Raw genomic sequence first — 13423 nt, 5'->3', positions numbered from 1 at the left:
TGGACACAATTATGTCTGGCTTCGGTTACAACTGAGATTTCTCAAACATTTTTTTAACTCAAACCTTGAAATTTCAACTGTGGTCTGCAGTGCCTAAACACGGGAGAAGATGTCAGCTGCCTCAATCGATTTGCAGCAGAAGAGAGATAATCCACACACCTAGAGAGTTGTTGGAGAGTATTTGCTGATAGGTGCCTGAGTCACCCAAAACAGATAATCTCCCTACCCAAGGTACATGATAAAACCATTTCCCACACAAAGGGATTAACTTTCTAACTTCACGCTCTTAGTGAGAAGCCTCATTTTATGTCTAATCTTTTCAATGTGTTACAGCTGGGTGAGGCTTCCCACAACAGTATGCGATTAGAAAACTTCTTCCAAGCTCCCATCATAGGTCAAGTTTGCGAAGCTCCGAGATTAGAAAAGTAAATGTTTGCAATGAACTAGAATTTGACTGATTTTTAAAGTACCTTGCACCATAGCTGCAAAATCAACTTCTAGAAATGCATGTAGGTGCTCCAAGCTGTGTCAATGATAATAATAAAGATTATCCACAGTTGTTGTTAGAAACAATTGACGGCCTAGAGTTTCTAAATATCCCAAAATTAAAGATGATCTTTGAGAGATCTTCAACTGATACGCAATAACTTAGCTTGGGTCTTATGAGCCGAGACATTCATGTCGGACTATACAGATGTTGAATATGTGTTGACTGATTGAACAAAGAACAAAGAACAGTACAGCACAGGAAACAGGCCCTTCGGCCCTCCAAGCCTGTGCCGCTCCTTGGTCCAACTAGACCAATCGTTTGTATCCCTCCATTCCCAGGCTGCTCATGTGACTATCCAGGTAAGTCTTAAACGATGTCAGCGTGCCTGCCTCCACCACCCTACTTGGCAGCGCATTCCAGGCCCCCACCACCCTCTGTGTAAAAAACGTCCCTCTGATGTCTGAGTTATACTTCGCCCCTCTCAGCTTGAGCCCGTGACCCCTCGTGATCGTCACCTCCGACCTGGGAAAAAGCTTCCCACTGTTCACCCTATCTATACCCTTCATAATCTTGTATACCTCTATTAGATCTCCCCTCATTCTCCGTCTTTCCAAGGAGAACAACCCCAGTCTACCCAATCTCTCCTCATAGCTAAGACCCTCCATACCAGGCAACATCCTGGTAAACCTTCTCTGCACTCTCCAATGCCTCCACGTCCTTCTGGTAGTGCGGCGACCAGAACTGGACGCAGTACTCCAAATGTGGCCTAACCAGCGATTATTTTCCTTCGCAGAGTTGAGTCTGAAAAACTCATTTCCAATTTTTGGTAAGCAAAGTTATGGCCTTCAATCGTTCAGCCATCATTGATAGTATTGATCACATGGCAACGGGGGAAATTGCTCCTGCAAATTCACAAGTTGATTCATGAAATGTTCAAAAATGCTATAAATTGCTGAAAGTCATGAGCATACACTCCATCTGTTTTTTTGTAACTCAGTTTGGCTACTTTGGAAGCAACCAGAAGAGTAAAGAAATGTGATTAAAGGCTTACTTATAAGAGTAGGAGAGATAAGTGTTACAAAATGGACAAGGATTCTGGGTTTCCAACTAGTACCAAAATTATGGTCAGTGCTGAACAATCAGAACTGTACTCAATTTCTAAAGTTTGTGACAAAGCAACTTTTGATCAGAAGTCACATTCAGATGTGAATGCTGGGATTTTACGGCTTCGCTGGACCCAAGACTGGAAAATCCCGCCCAAGGGCAACAGACATTTCCATTGCCTGCCCCTCGCCCGCTCCAATTCTGTGGCCGGCTTGGTGGTAGAACTGCAGTAGAAATGCTTGAAGTGCCAAATTTATATTCTGTTGCTATAAATAGACTCATTCTATTCAGCATTGATTGGAACATTTCATATGTTCATTAAGGGCTATACAATATCATGGTTGTTTTTATTCTTGTTTGTAATTGGTAAAGGTTATTGTTAATTTTCTTTCTATAAATGTTAACTGTATTCTTAAAATAAACTTTGTTTGATAAAAGCTCTCTAGTGGGTCAGTTGAATCACACCTGAAGTGAAATATCGCATGCTCATCCTGGCCAAATTCAAATTGCAAAACTTATGATCCAGGCGGACTTCACAAAACACTTTGGAGTTTCTGACCTGAATGATGACAGGTCCTAAGCCCGCACTTGCTGAGACCAAATTGATGATCTTATCAGAAGAAGCTTTCGAATTGACTGCCTGAAGGCACACATCCAATTAAAGATGGCGGGGAGGCCACTGATGCTGCTGGTGGCTCAGTCAGAGGGCCTGCAGCTGTAAAGCCTCAGCAAGTCTGCTGAGGAATGTGCTTATTGCTGAGGTAGACAGAAGACATGGATAACACATCACACTAAAGGTGCCCTCAGGGTGATATGTTAGGCGCTGATAGTGGAAGCACAGGCAGGAGCAAAGAGGAACTCCCTCTGTGGGAATGGTTGAGGATGTGGGGCCTGACGCTCCTACTTGTGGCTCCTTTATTTGGCTCATCAAGCTTCAGATTCTAATAGCCCGTCAATCCTTGAAGATAGCAGTCTCCCCACCCAATGGGATCAGGCTGGAAGGTTGTTCTGTCTGTGAAAACTGCTTGCAGCGTCATAAAACAGTCCATAATTAGGGCCTTAATTTGGCAATTCAGATGCCCATCTCCATGGAGGAGGTAGCTGCTCCATCTCACAGTCCACTCGCCGCTGGGAAACCTCCTCAGTGGGAGGACAGCATTGAGTGCTCCCTGCTATTTTACCAACCCCCTAGCCTCAGTTTCAACCACCTGGAAGCTGATATCTTTTTAAATCTTCAATATAATATTCTTACCAATCAATCCCTGCTGTCTATAACAATTGACATCCAGACAATAGCCAAAACAATGTTGTAACATATTTAAATTGAATTTGGTACTCACGACTTGAGGAATCTTTTCCATTTCTTGACTGGCGTTTATTTTACGCAAATCCTGAGCGAACCAAAATAGTACGACTTACTCAGAAAACATAGTACATCATTTGGACCCACTGGATGATGCTTTTGTAGCCAACCAGTAAGATATAAAGCTTTTACACAGAATACATAAACACAAATTATAAAGTTTAATATAAGCATCTTTCAATTAATTCTTCAGATATTCCTGACAATGAGAAAATCTAAAATCCACAGTCCTTGACTTTCCATCCTCGCAAGTGTAAATTCTCTGTTCAAGATATCAGGAATTAGCCCTAATCTTTTGAGGATATTTAGATACCAGTGTTTCATTGCCACAGACGTTATGGTCATATTTTGGCTACATGCTAAATCTTTCTAACCTCATTACACTGAAAATATTACAGCTCAAATTAATCCAAAAGCTCACGAATGCATTTGTATAGAGTGGTCACACAGTAGTCTTTTAAAAAATGCATTATAAATAGAGTGTAAATGTTAGGGATTTCAAGAGTGGAAACTCTTTGCAACTTAGTGAGCATACCTCAAATTGAACTTTACATTTTGAATTTGACTTTAAACTTTGAAAATGATAAAAGAAACTGCAAGTTAGTTATAATCAGGGACAATTCACTGTCAATCAGCTGTAAGTGATTGCCTGAAGAGATGCCAATTGCAGTGAGCAGAAAGCTGAGCAGAACACTAACATGGCTTGAAAAAGATTTTTGAAGTCAACAATATCTGCTGACTCTGGTAACCATAGCGAGCTGCACTGTAGTGTTCCAATGCAGCCTGTGAGGTAATATTGGAAGGAATATGCAAGAAACAAAGGGTCTTGTTCCTTGGGTGGCAGGAGAAGGTCACCAGCCAAACTAAGCAGGCCTGGCTAGAGAGGTGGCAGAATGTGTACAGCCCCAGCGTCGTGAGGAGGACTGGTTGCAAAATCATAAGGGGCAGGAGCCTGCAGCGGGACCCTGGGGCGATTTTATCTGCGGCAGCCAATTAACCACCACCAGCACTGCTGTCTCTCCAAACTGACAACCAAAAGAGAGAGCCAGCAACCTTGCAGCCTCATCTCCAAAGGGCTGGTAAAGTTCTGACCAAGATGTTGCCAAATCGGGAGCCACTGGAGATCAGTGAACATGTGGATGATAGCTATGCAAGATTCATTGCAACTTCAGTTACAGGCCACAGAACTTTGGATGAGTTCAGGTTTATGAAGTCAGGCCAGGAGGGCATTGGAATCATCAAGTGTGTAGGCAACAAAGGTATGAATGAGGGTTACAATGAGCTATGGCTCAGGGGTGTTAACTGGGAAATGTTATAGAGGAGCAAGTAAGCTATTTCTAACGTGGAATATTTACTGTTCAGCATCTGTTATCCTATGTTCCACTCATATATCAAAAAAGAATGATTAAATTAAATGTTCAAATTACCTAAAATTCAAACACATTTTGTTGCTGACACATTAAAAAGGTGACCACTACCTTCAAGTACTTGTTGTTTTCCCTGTATTCCATTTCATTATCAGCTGTGAGGCATAGGAGGAAATTCAGTATGGAACTTTTTCCTTTTCCTGTTAAAATAATCAGTTTAGAATATTTCATGAAGAGATATCAATGGACAGTAGTAACATCTAGTCACTAACATATCTGACCAATCACCATGCTCTGATGTTTAGTACACTCACAAACAAGACATCCCGATCAAAAACGGTTACTCATGGTAAACAAAAAGATTAGCAGGTTGTGTATGATCATTAAACAAGGATATTTGATAAACGTATAGGTTGTGGCTGTAAAAGTACTCCATTGTATTGTCTGACACTATTCTTTCCGCAATCCCATCCTCTCACTGTCCTATCCCAGGAAAATCAAACATCACAGAAAACCAGCAGTCTCTGACTCCCTGATCAAACAACTCAGCAACCTCCAGACAACCTTTCCATCCGTCTCGCCTATTGGTCACAATGCATGACCCAGAGCTGGATTTAAGGCTATCCCTGCCAGCAAGTTTGAAGGTGGGGAGCACATTAAATCCAGCCCCTGCTCCCACTGCAATTTTGCCAAAGGCAATGAGTTGTTGAGTTACAGTGGGTCAATTGAGACCCTTAAATGAGCAATGAATACACTGCTGGATCATAGGGACATGAAAACAGGAGTAAGCCATTTAGACCCTTTATCCTGTCTCATCATTCAGTGAAATCAGGGTTGGACTGTGACCTAACTCAGTTTCCCCACATTTGCCCCATATCCCTGAATACCTTTGGTCAATGGAAACCTATCAATTTCAGGCTTAAAATTTACAACTGATGCAGCATCAATTGCTGTTTGCAGAATTGAGTTTCAACCTTCCAGCAATCTTTGTATGTCGAAGTGTTTCCTAAATTCTTTCATCATTTATTTTTTATTTTTAAAAAAATTATGCTCTCTAGGCTTAGATTCACCAACTAGTGGAAATAGTTTCTCTTCATCCCCCTATCTGTTTCACTTAATATCTTGAAAAACTTCACTCAAATCAACTTTTAAGCTTCTGAATACCAGGAACACAATTATAATTTGTGTAACCTGCCCTTGTAATTTAATCCTTGGGGTCCAGGCATCACTACACTAACTTACTCTACTCCAGTGCACTCCACCCAAGGCTAATATATTCTTCCTAAAGTGTAGTGCCCTAGGAATTGTTCATACTATTCCGAGTGTGATCTAACAAGGGCTTTATGTTGCTGAAGCATAATTTGTACCCATAAGAACATAAAAAATTGGGGCAGAATTAGGTCATTTGGCCCTTCGAACCTGCTACACCATTTAATAAAATCATGGCTGAGCAGGTTGTGTCTTTAATTCGGCCACATGCTCCATCCATGCCAACTCGTAATAACCTATGTCCCCCGTGAACTCTAATGCACCTCATATTATCCATGCCAACTCACAACACTTCCGTATCCATACATCCATTATATACTCTGAACCAATGAATAGTAATAATAGCATGTGTGGAATTGTTTAAAAAAAGATAAGCATTAATAATGACACTTGGCTGAGAATCCAGACATACATAAATGCGTTCATTATTGAAACAGGTACACAGGGGGAAAAAAAGTTGATAGGTATACAAGCTTTTTTCTGTCTTCTAATTTGTCACTGACTCAATGTTTATTTAATTAAGATAAAGAAGTGTCAAGTGCTTATAGTTCAGTATTAATACATTAAAGATCTGTTTGGTTGATACTCGGTGGCCACTGGGTGTTGGTTGGGGGCTTGAGTTGGCACGGGGACATGAGTAGGAACTTCTGGAGATATCTTTCAAAAATATTTCTGCATCCAAAGTATAGTTTCCAAAGGAGCCAACAAGGTTGGGAATGCGATCTCATAGTTCTCACCCTTCTCTCATACCAGTGAAAACTGAGGGTACTGGGAATTGAGAATTGGATCCTGTCTGCAATTTTTTAAAAATCTGTGGAGTTTCCACAACTCTGCATAAATCTGGCCTGACCAGTCTAACCAACGTAAATGCAGATGCTACTGATATTATCACCAAGTGTGCAAATCTGCACTTTCTTCCCAGCTAAACAAGCTGGGCCTTCCTTTAATTATTAATAGCGCCTTTACCAAGGTCTGTTGTCAAGCAGACCTACGAACCTCTTCATTTTACCTTAACTTAGAGATACAGCCCCAAAACATTTCAATCTTATAAACCTCAAAATTCTTACAATAATTACAGCAAACAATTGAGGCCTCAATACAAATCCCTGTGGGATACCCCTAGCCACATCTTTCCAATTAGAGTTTCCACTTGTTATCCCTACTTGCCGTCTCTTGCTACTCAGCCAATTTCATAATCAGTTCAGTAAAGTACGTTCAGCTCACAGGCGCCAACTTCAGTTAACATGTTCATGGCATGATCTCTCAGAGAATGCATCATCTCTTTAATTCATTCATGGGATATGGGGTCCACCAGCAAGACCAGCAATATATTGCCCATCCCTAATTGCCCTTTGAAAAGTGGTTGTGAGCCGCCTTCTTGAACCACTGCAGCTGTGAGAGGTAAACTCACAATGTTGTTAGGGCGCGAGTTGCAGGATTTTGACCCAGCGAGAGTGAAAGAACAGCAATATAGCTGCAAATCTATGATGTGTGGTTTGGAGGGGAACAGGCGGCACAGTTGCACAGTGGTTAGCACTGCTGCCTCACAGCACCAGGAACCTAGGCTCGATTCCTGGCTTGGGTCACTGTCTGTGCAGAGTTTGCACGTTTCGCCATGTTTGCGTGGGTTTCTTCCAGGTGCTCCGGTTTCCTCCCACAGTCCAAAAGATGGACTGGTTAGATGCATTGGCCATGCTAAATTGCCCCTTACTGTACTCAAGCAGGCACCAGAATGTGATGACTAGGGGATTTTCACAGTAACTTCATTGCAGTGTTAATGTAAGCCCACTTGTGACACTAATAAACTTTAGAAACTACAGTTGGTGGTATTACCAGGTGCCTGTTACATTTGCTTTCACTAATCTCTTCCTTTTTATATACTTGCAAAATCTTTTACAACTTGTTTTTAAAATTTATTTGTTTACTCTCGTATTCTATTTTTTCCTCTTTAACGCCTTCTTGTTGGTTTTTAAAACTTTCAGATTTGACCTCATTGCTCTCAAACCTATGATAAAGTTTCATATAGTTAATATTGCAATAACTTCCCTAGTGTTTCCTTTACTATAAAATGACTATCTTATTACACATAGCTAGTTCCAGATTAACCAGTTCCTTCTCTGCTTCTTTGACAAAGTGTTCTCGAAAACTGTTTCAAATGCATTCCATGAACTTTTCCTCCACACTATTTTTGGTCATTTAGTTTGCCCTGTCTATATGAAGTTTGGTGTTTCCTAGGATAAGTGCATTACTCTTGTCACATGCTCCGCTAACTTCCTGATTTTTACTTTGTCCAATACAGCGATTACTTTTGGACGGCCTCACTCCTGCATTCCCATCCCAAATCAATCCAAAAATATCATCAGTGGTCCTCTACAGTTAATTTTATAATATTCCATGAGCTCCCACATCGCTTTCAGCAAGTTCCTTGTTTTCACAATTTCAAGTTTGTGCAGCAGTCCTTATTTTATTTAAGATCTATTTTGCCAAATAATTTCAACATTTTATCTGTTGCAAGAGGTGGAGTCCTTAATCCAAAAAAATGCCGATAGTACAGATGGAGACCATTCAGTCCATTGAACGTGTACTGACAACAATCCCACCCAAGCCCTATTCTCATAACCCATGTATTTACCCGACTAATCCCCCTGACATTAATGGCCAATTTAGCATGGCCAATGCACCTAACCTGCACACCTTTGGACTGTGGGAGAAACCGGAGCACCCGGAGGAAACCCACGCATGGGTATTTCTTTTGATACCAATCAAGTAAACGAACTCAAATTAACTTAGGGACAAATTAAAAGGGGCAGCTCCCCAAAAGAAAGGGGGAACAGCCCGAACCAAAAACAAAGTCGAAAGGAAACTTAAAACGTCAAACCAAAAGGTGATTATCGGGGTCGATAATACACCCCAGCCCCTGCGGCGCCCAGCGGTCGCGGAAGGCGTCAACCGCGCCCGTGGACACCGCATGCTCCCTCTCCAGAGACACCTGGCCACGAATGTAGCCGCGGTAGAGGGGCAGACAGTCGGGATGGACGGCCCCGTCGATCGCCTGCTGCCTGGACCTATTGATGGCGCGTCTCGCCAGGCCCAGGAGCAGGTTCACGCATGGGTAGATCGTGCAAATTCCACACACTCACCCGAGGCCAGAATTGAACCCAGGCTGTGCCACCGGTACTGAGAACATTTAACTTGAATTTTATTTACCGTTTTGTGATAGCATGGAAATCTTAGCACGCTTTTCTTCAAATTCCTTAATAAGGCAGTTGAGATCTCCTATAGTATTATTGACGTCAAGCCAATCCACTGTTCCGCTTGATAGGAATTTCACTTTAGCTTCAAGTTCATTGCGTACAGATTTCAGAATGTGCCGTGCGAAATCCACCTCTACAAAAAACAACATCAAATGAACATAGCTTAAGGCAAGTGAGAACTGATTTCGTATTCCAGTCAAAATTTGAGTTTGCAATGTGACCACAGCAGTGATCACAAGGTTTGCTAAGCGTACAGTGGTGTCGAAAGAAATACCTAATCCCTATTTAAAGACTGATACATCGTATAAGGTAAATGTGAGTGAGGGTGGTCATTTCTACCTTCCTTCAGTTCTGAAGTCATAATCAATTCAACACGTGTACTCTGTTTCCCTCTCCACAGATGCTGCAAGACCTGCTGAGTATTTTCAGCATTTTGAGTTTTTATTTCAGATTTCCAGTATCCACGATATTTTGCTTTTAATAATTTAAGCGAGAGTGATCATTCTGTTTGGCGTTCCAGAATACCTCCCCCAGAAAACAGCTCTGGCTAATTCCTGGCTGGCCTCTTACCTTACACTGTTCAGTTGATCAAAATTATAATGAGTTATTTTTGAAATTGTGTCCCCTAAGACTTCCCACCAGAAGAGTAGAAGCACACGTCAACCCTTTGGTGAAACGTATGGAATACAAAAACTTACAAAAGGACAAATGCGCAGGACATAGACTTTTCCGATTACCATTATAGCTTTGGCAGAAAATTGGAAAACCTGAAAAAATGTTGTGAATAGCAAGTTATAACAAGGGATTGGGAAAACTCAGTGAAAATTATAAGCAGGAGATAATGAAATTTGCATGCAAGAATGATAGAACGTCACATTTCAGTATTTTTGAACATATTAGATTTGAGGGTGTATGTTAAAGAAAAATGTGTTCACATGTTTAAAAACACAGATGAAAAGCGGTTAAACTGGTAATGAATTAGGTTTTGAAATTCTGTCCCCCTCCGACTGTGAAGAATAAGAGTTTCTGGTACTTAACTAAACTTCTCACAATCATTGTATTGAGAAGTTGGTGGTACCGGGCACACGACAGGAGCATGTCTGTTGCAAGCCCTTCCCTCAGATTATGAACACGGATATAAAACACAAAGAAACACACTTCAGTTTTTAAAAATGAAGCTGGGATAGCAAGTTTTCACCATACTGTGAAGATTAACACATTAATGTGGGAAACCTAGAAGCTGGAATTCTCTGATGTTTTACACACCACCCCCACTGCCAGCGAGAACGGAGATTTTGGGCACTCTGCAAAATCTCCATTCACTGCAGTGGGACCGGAGAACTCCAGCCGCTGCTGGGGTCAGAGACTTCTGGCCAGTTTCTTCATTGCCTTGCTCAACAGATACCCCAGATGTACTGAGATGAAGATGAGGGGCGGTTTTCCTAGTATCCTGGGCAATGTTGGCCCCACAGAAGCTTTGCTGGCGATTTGAAAACCGACACTGGGACATTCCCTTCAGGAAGGAGAATTTTCAATAACCCCTGACGCAGCAAACTGCCGGTTCCAAGTGGAGAGGATCTCCAAAAAGATCGCGCATATCGACACGGACATCAAGTTTCTACAAAGATGCAGGAAACATCGACGCAGCAAATTAAGTCAGAATTAGGACGGAGTTGGACCCGTGCTACTAATTGGCTCCACAGAGGAATCCAGTCCATAATGTCCTTTACCTCTCAATGATCTTAATCTAATTTTAAGAAAAAGAAAGCCAGTCACTTAGGATTGGGTGCTTTTGAACTGAAAATTAAAACCTCCCAACTTTATCCAATCGGCAAGATACACTAACCAATTCCTCTGGTATACTAAGGAGAAGGTCTGAAAATTTGAGAGAAAAAGAACATTTGTACATTAGAAACAGGCCCATCAGCTTTACTGCACCTAGAGCTGGGTTTTCTGTTTTTCAGTGGGATGAGGGACGCGCGGAACAAAAGTGACAATTCCGCTTGCTCCCGCTCCAACCTTTATAACTCTGCAAATCAAGCATCAGGTGGTGCCAATTTGTCATTTCCGACAGGAATGGGGCCAATTAGAAGTGAGGAGTGATCCCATGTCCAAATGGGAGTCTGGGCAGGGCATCATGTTGTGGAGATGCCGGAGTAAACACAGTGAGAAGTCGCACACCAGATTAAAGTCCAACAGGTTTATTTGGTAGTACAAGCTTTTGGAGTGTCACTCCTTCTTCAGGTGAGAAGGGGTACCTGAAGAAGGAATGACACTCCGAAAGCTCGTGCTACCAAATAAACCTGTTGGACTTTAACCTGGTGTTGTGAGACTTCTTACAGGGCATCATGTGGCGGAAGGGTTATGACATAAACAGCAAATGAGAGCCAGCTACAAATTTAAAGGTCTCCTGTTTTCTGAGTCTGTCTTTATCTCTTATGGATGGCTCAAGAAAGTCAATAAGTGAATTCAGATCATACAGACATTGTCACCTTCCCCAGCCGAATCTGCTGCTACATTCAGCCATGGTCCTGGTGGCAGGCCTTTGCTTCCACCCAGTTACCACCTCATCATAGCTACTATAAAGCATCCCAAACATTTTCCCATCCAATGCTCATTAAATGCGGCAAAAAATTGTGACAACTGGGTTGTAAGCAAGCTCAATAGCTTATGAACTGGCAATCTCAAAATGGCTTTCAATTTCCATGCCCTCTCGCCAATCATAATTTTGGAGACTGGAGTAATAACATTGTATTGCTGGCCCTAAGTCATCATGCTGCATTTTCCTTTCACACAGTGGGGTGGTTTTATCCAACTTGTGGACATAAAACGCAGCCTCAGTGTTAGCCTTAAACAATTCCATCTTTTTCACCCCAATTCCCCCATTTTCTCCATATACATTTACTTAATCATTATTTTGACAATTGCACTCTTGCTGAGTCTGAACTTTGAATATTATGATGCATCAGGACAGAAGGATGTTACTGTAAGAGAGGCAGGTATGAAGATCCAATTAGGTAGCAATGAAGGCGCCTCAGCCCTTGCAATTGCCAACAGGTTTGAGGTTCATGCAGCTTGTGTGGATGTAAGCAGAGACAGTAGGGAGAATGAGAAAATGACCACAGCACCTTGGTGCAGGAGTCCATTGTTAAAGCAATTGTTTACGATTTACATAGGTGATTTGGAGCTGGAGACCAAGTGTAGTGTGTCAAAATTTGCAGATGACACTAAGATGGGTGGAAGAGCAAGGTGTGCAGAGGATGCTGAAAGTCTGCAAAGGGATATAGATAATCTAAGTGAGTGGGCGAGGGTCTGGCAGATGGAGTACAACGTTGGTAAATGTGAGGTCATCCATTTTGATAGGAATAACAGCAAAATGGACTATTATTTAAATGGTAAAAAATTGCAGCATGCTGCTGTGCAGAGGGACCTGGGTGTCCTTGTGCAGGAATCTCAAGGAATTGGTTTGCAGGTGCAGCAGGTAATTAAGAAGGCAAATGGAATTTTGTCCTTCATTGCTAGAGGGATGGTGTTTAAAAACAGTGAGATTATGTTGCAGCTGTATAGGGTGCTGGTGAGGCCACAACTGGAGTACTGTGTACAGTTTTGGTCTCCTTACTTGAGAAAGGGTATACTGGCACTGGAGGGGGTGCAGAGGAGATTCACTAGCTTGATTCTGGAGTTGAGATGATTGGCTTATGAAGAGAGACTGAGTAGACTGGGGCTATACTCATTGAAATTCAGAAGAATGAGGGGAGTTCTTATAGAAACATATAAGATTATGGATGGAATAGATAAGATAGAAGCAGAGAAGTTGTTTCCACTGGCGGGTGAAACTAGAACTAGGGGGCATAGCCTCAAAATAAGGGGAAGCAGATTTAGGACTGAGTTGAGGAGGAACTTCTTCACACAAAGGGTTGTGAATCTGTGGAATTCCCTGCCAAGTGAAGTAGTTGAGGCTACCTCATTGAATGTTTTTAAGGCAAGGATAGATACATTTTTGAACAGTAAAGGAATTAAGGGTTATGATGAGTGGGCGGGTAAGTGGAGCTGAGTCCACAACAAGATCAGCCATGATCTTATTGAATGGCGGAGCAGGCTCGAGGGGCCAGATGGCCTACTCCTGCTCCTAGTTCTTATATTCTTATTCAATTCAAAGAGTTTGCAAAGAGATGCAGAGCGACGGTTGATTGGGCAACAATTTGGCAAACTAAGTAAGATGTGTGAAAATATGAGGTTGTCCACTTCAGTCGGAAGAATATGAAAACAGTATGTTATTTAATTGTGTGAGCCTGCAGATTGCTGCAGTACAGAGCGACCTGGGCGTCTATATACATGAATCACAAATTTTCACATGCAGGTACAGCAAGTAATTAGGAAGGCAAACGGAATGTTGGTCTTCATTGCAAGGGAGATGGAATGTATAAATAGGGAAGTATCGCTACAACTGTTCTGCTACTCTGCATGGGGATAGGCCAGCGATCAGGGGTGGGCTGGGGTGGGTCCTCGGGGTCAGGGTTCAGGGTCTGTCCTCGGGATCAGGATTCGGGGCCTGTCCTTGGGGTCAGGGTTCGGG

General features: G+C 42.2%; 1 protein-coding gene across 4 annotated transcripts in view; it reads right to left on the bottom strand.

The window, feature by feature from the left end:
• The window catches only part of LOC144495228 (uncharacterized), a 98019-nt gene that overhangs the window by 71337 nt on the left and 13259 nt on the right, over window positions 1-13423 (bottom strand). For 2 of the 4 annotated variants that reach the window (XM_078215307.1, XM_078215311.1), the window contains exons 2-4: window positions 8801-8980; window positions 4436-4524; window positions 2935-2985 (exon numbers count right to left, since the gene is read on the bottom strand). In XM_078215307.1, the coding sequence (XP_078071433.1) occupies window positions 2935-2985; window positions 4436-4524; window positions 8801-8980 (320 nt within the window). Of the gene's footprint in view, window positions 1-2934; window positions 2986-4435; window positions 4525-8800; window positions 8981-13423 lie in introns of those variants that run through there. The other 2 variants (XM_078215299.1, XM_078215318.1) reach the window with 2 other exon arrangements.

Source organism: Mustelus asterias, chromosome 1 (genome assembly GCF_964213995.1).
Source record: "Mustelus asterias chromosome 1, sMusAst1.hap1.1, whole genome shotgun sequence".
In the NCBI taxonomy this organism is placed as follows: domain Eukaryota; kingdom Metazoa; phylum Chordata; class Chondrichthyes; order Carcharhiniformes; family Triakidae; genus Mustelus; species Mustelus asterias.
This window is presented reverse-complemented; position numbering and strand designations above follow the sequence as displayed.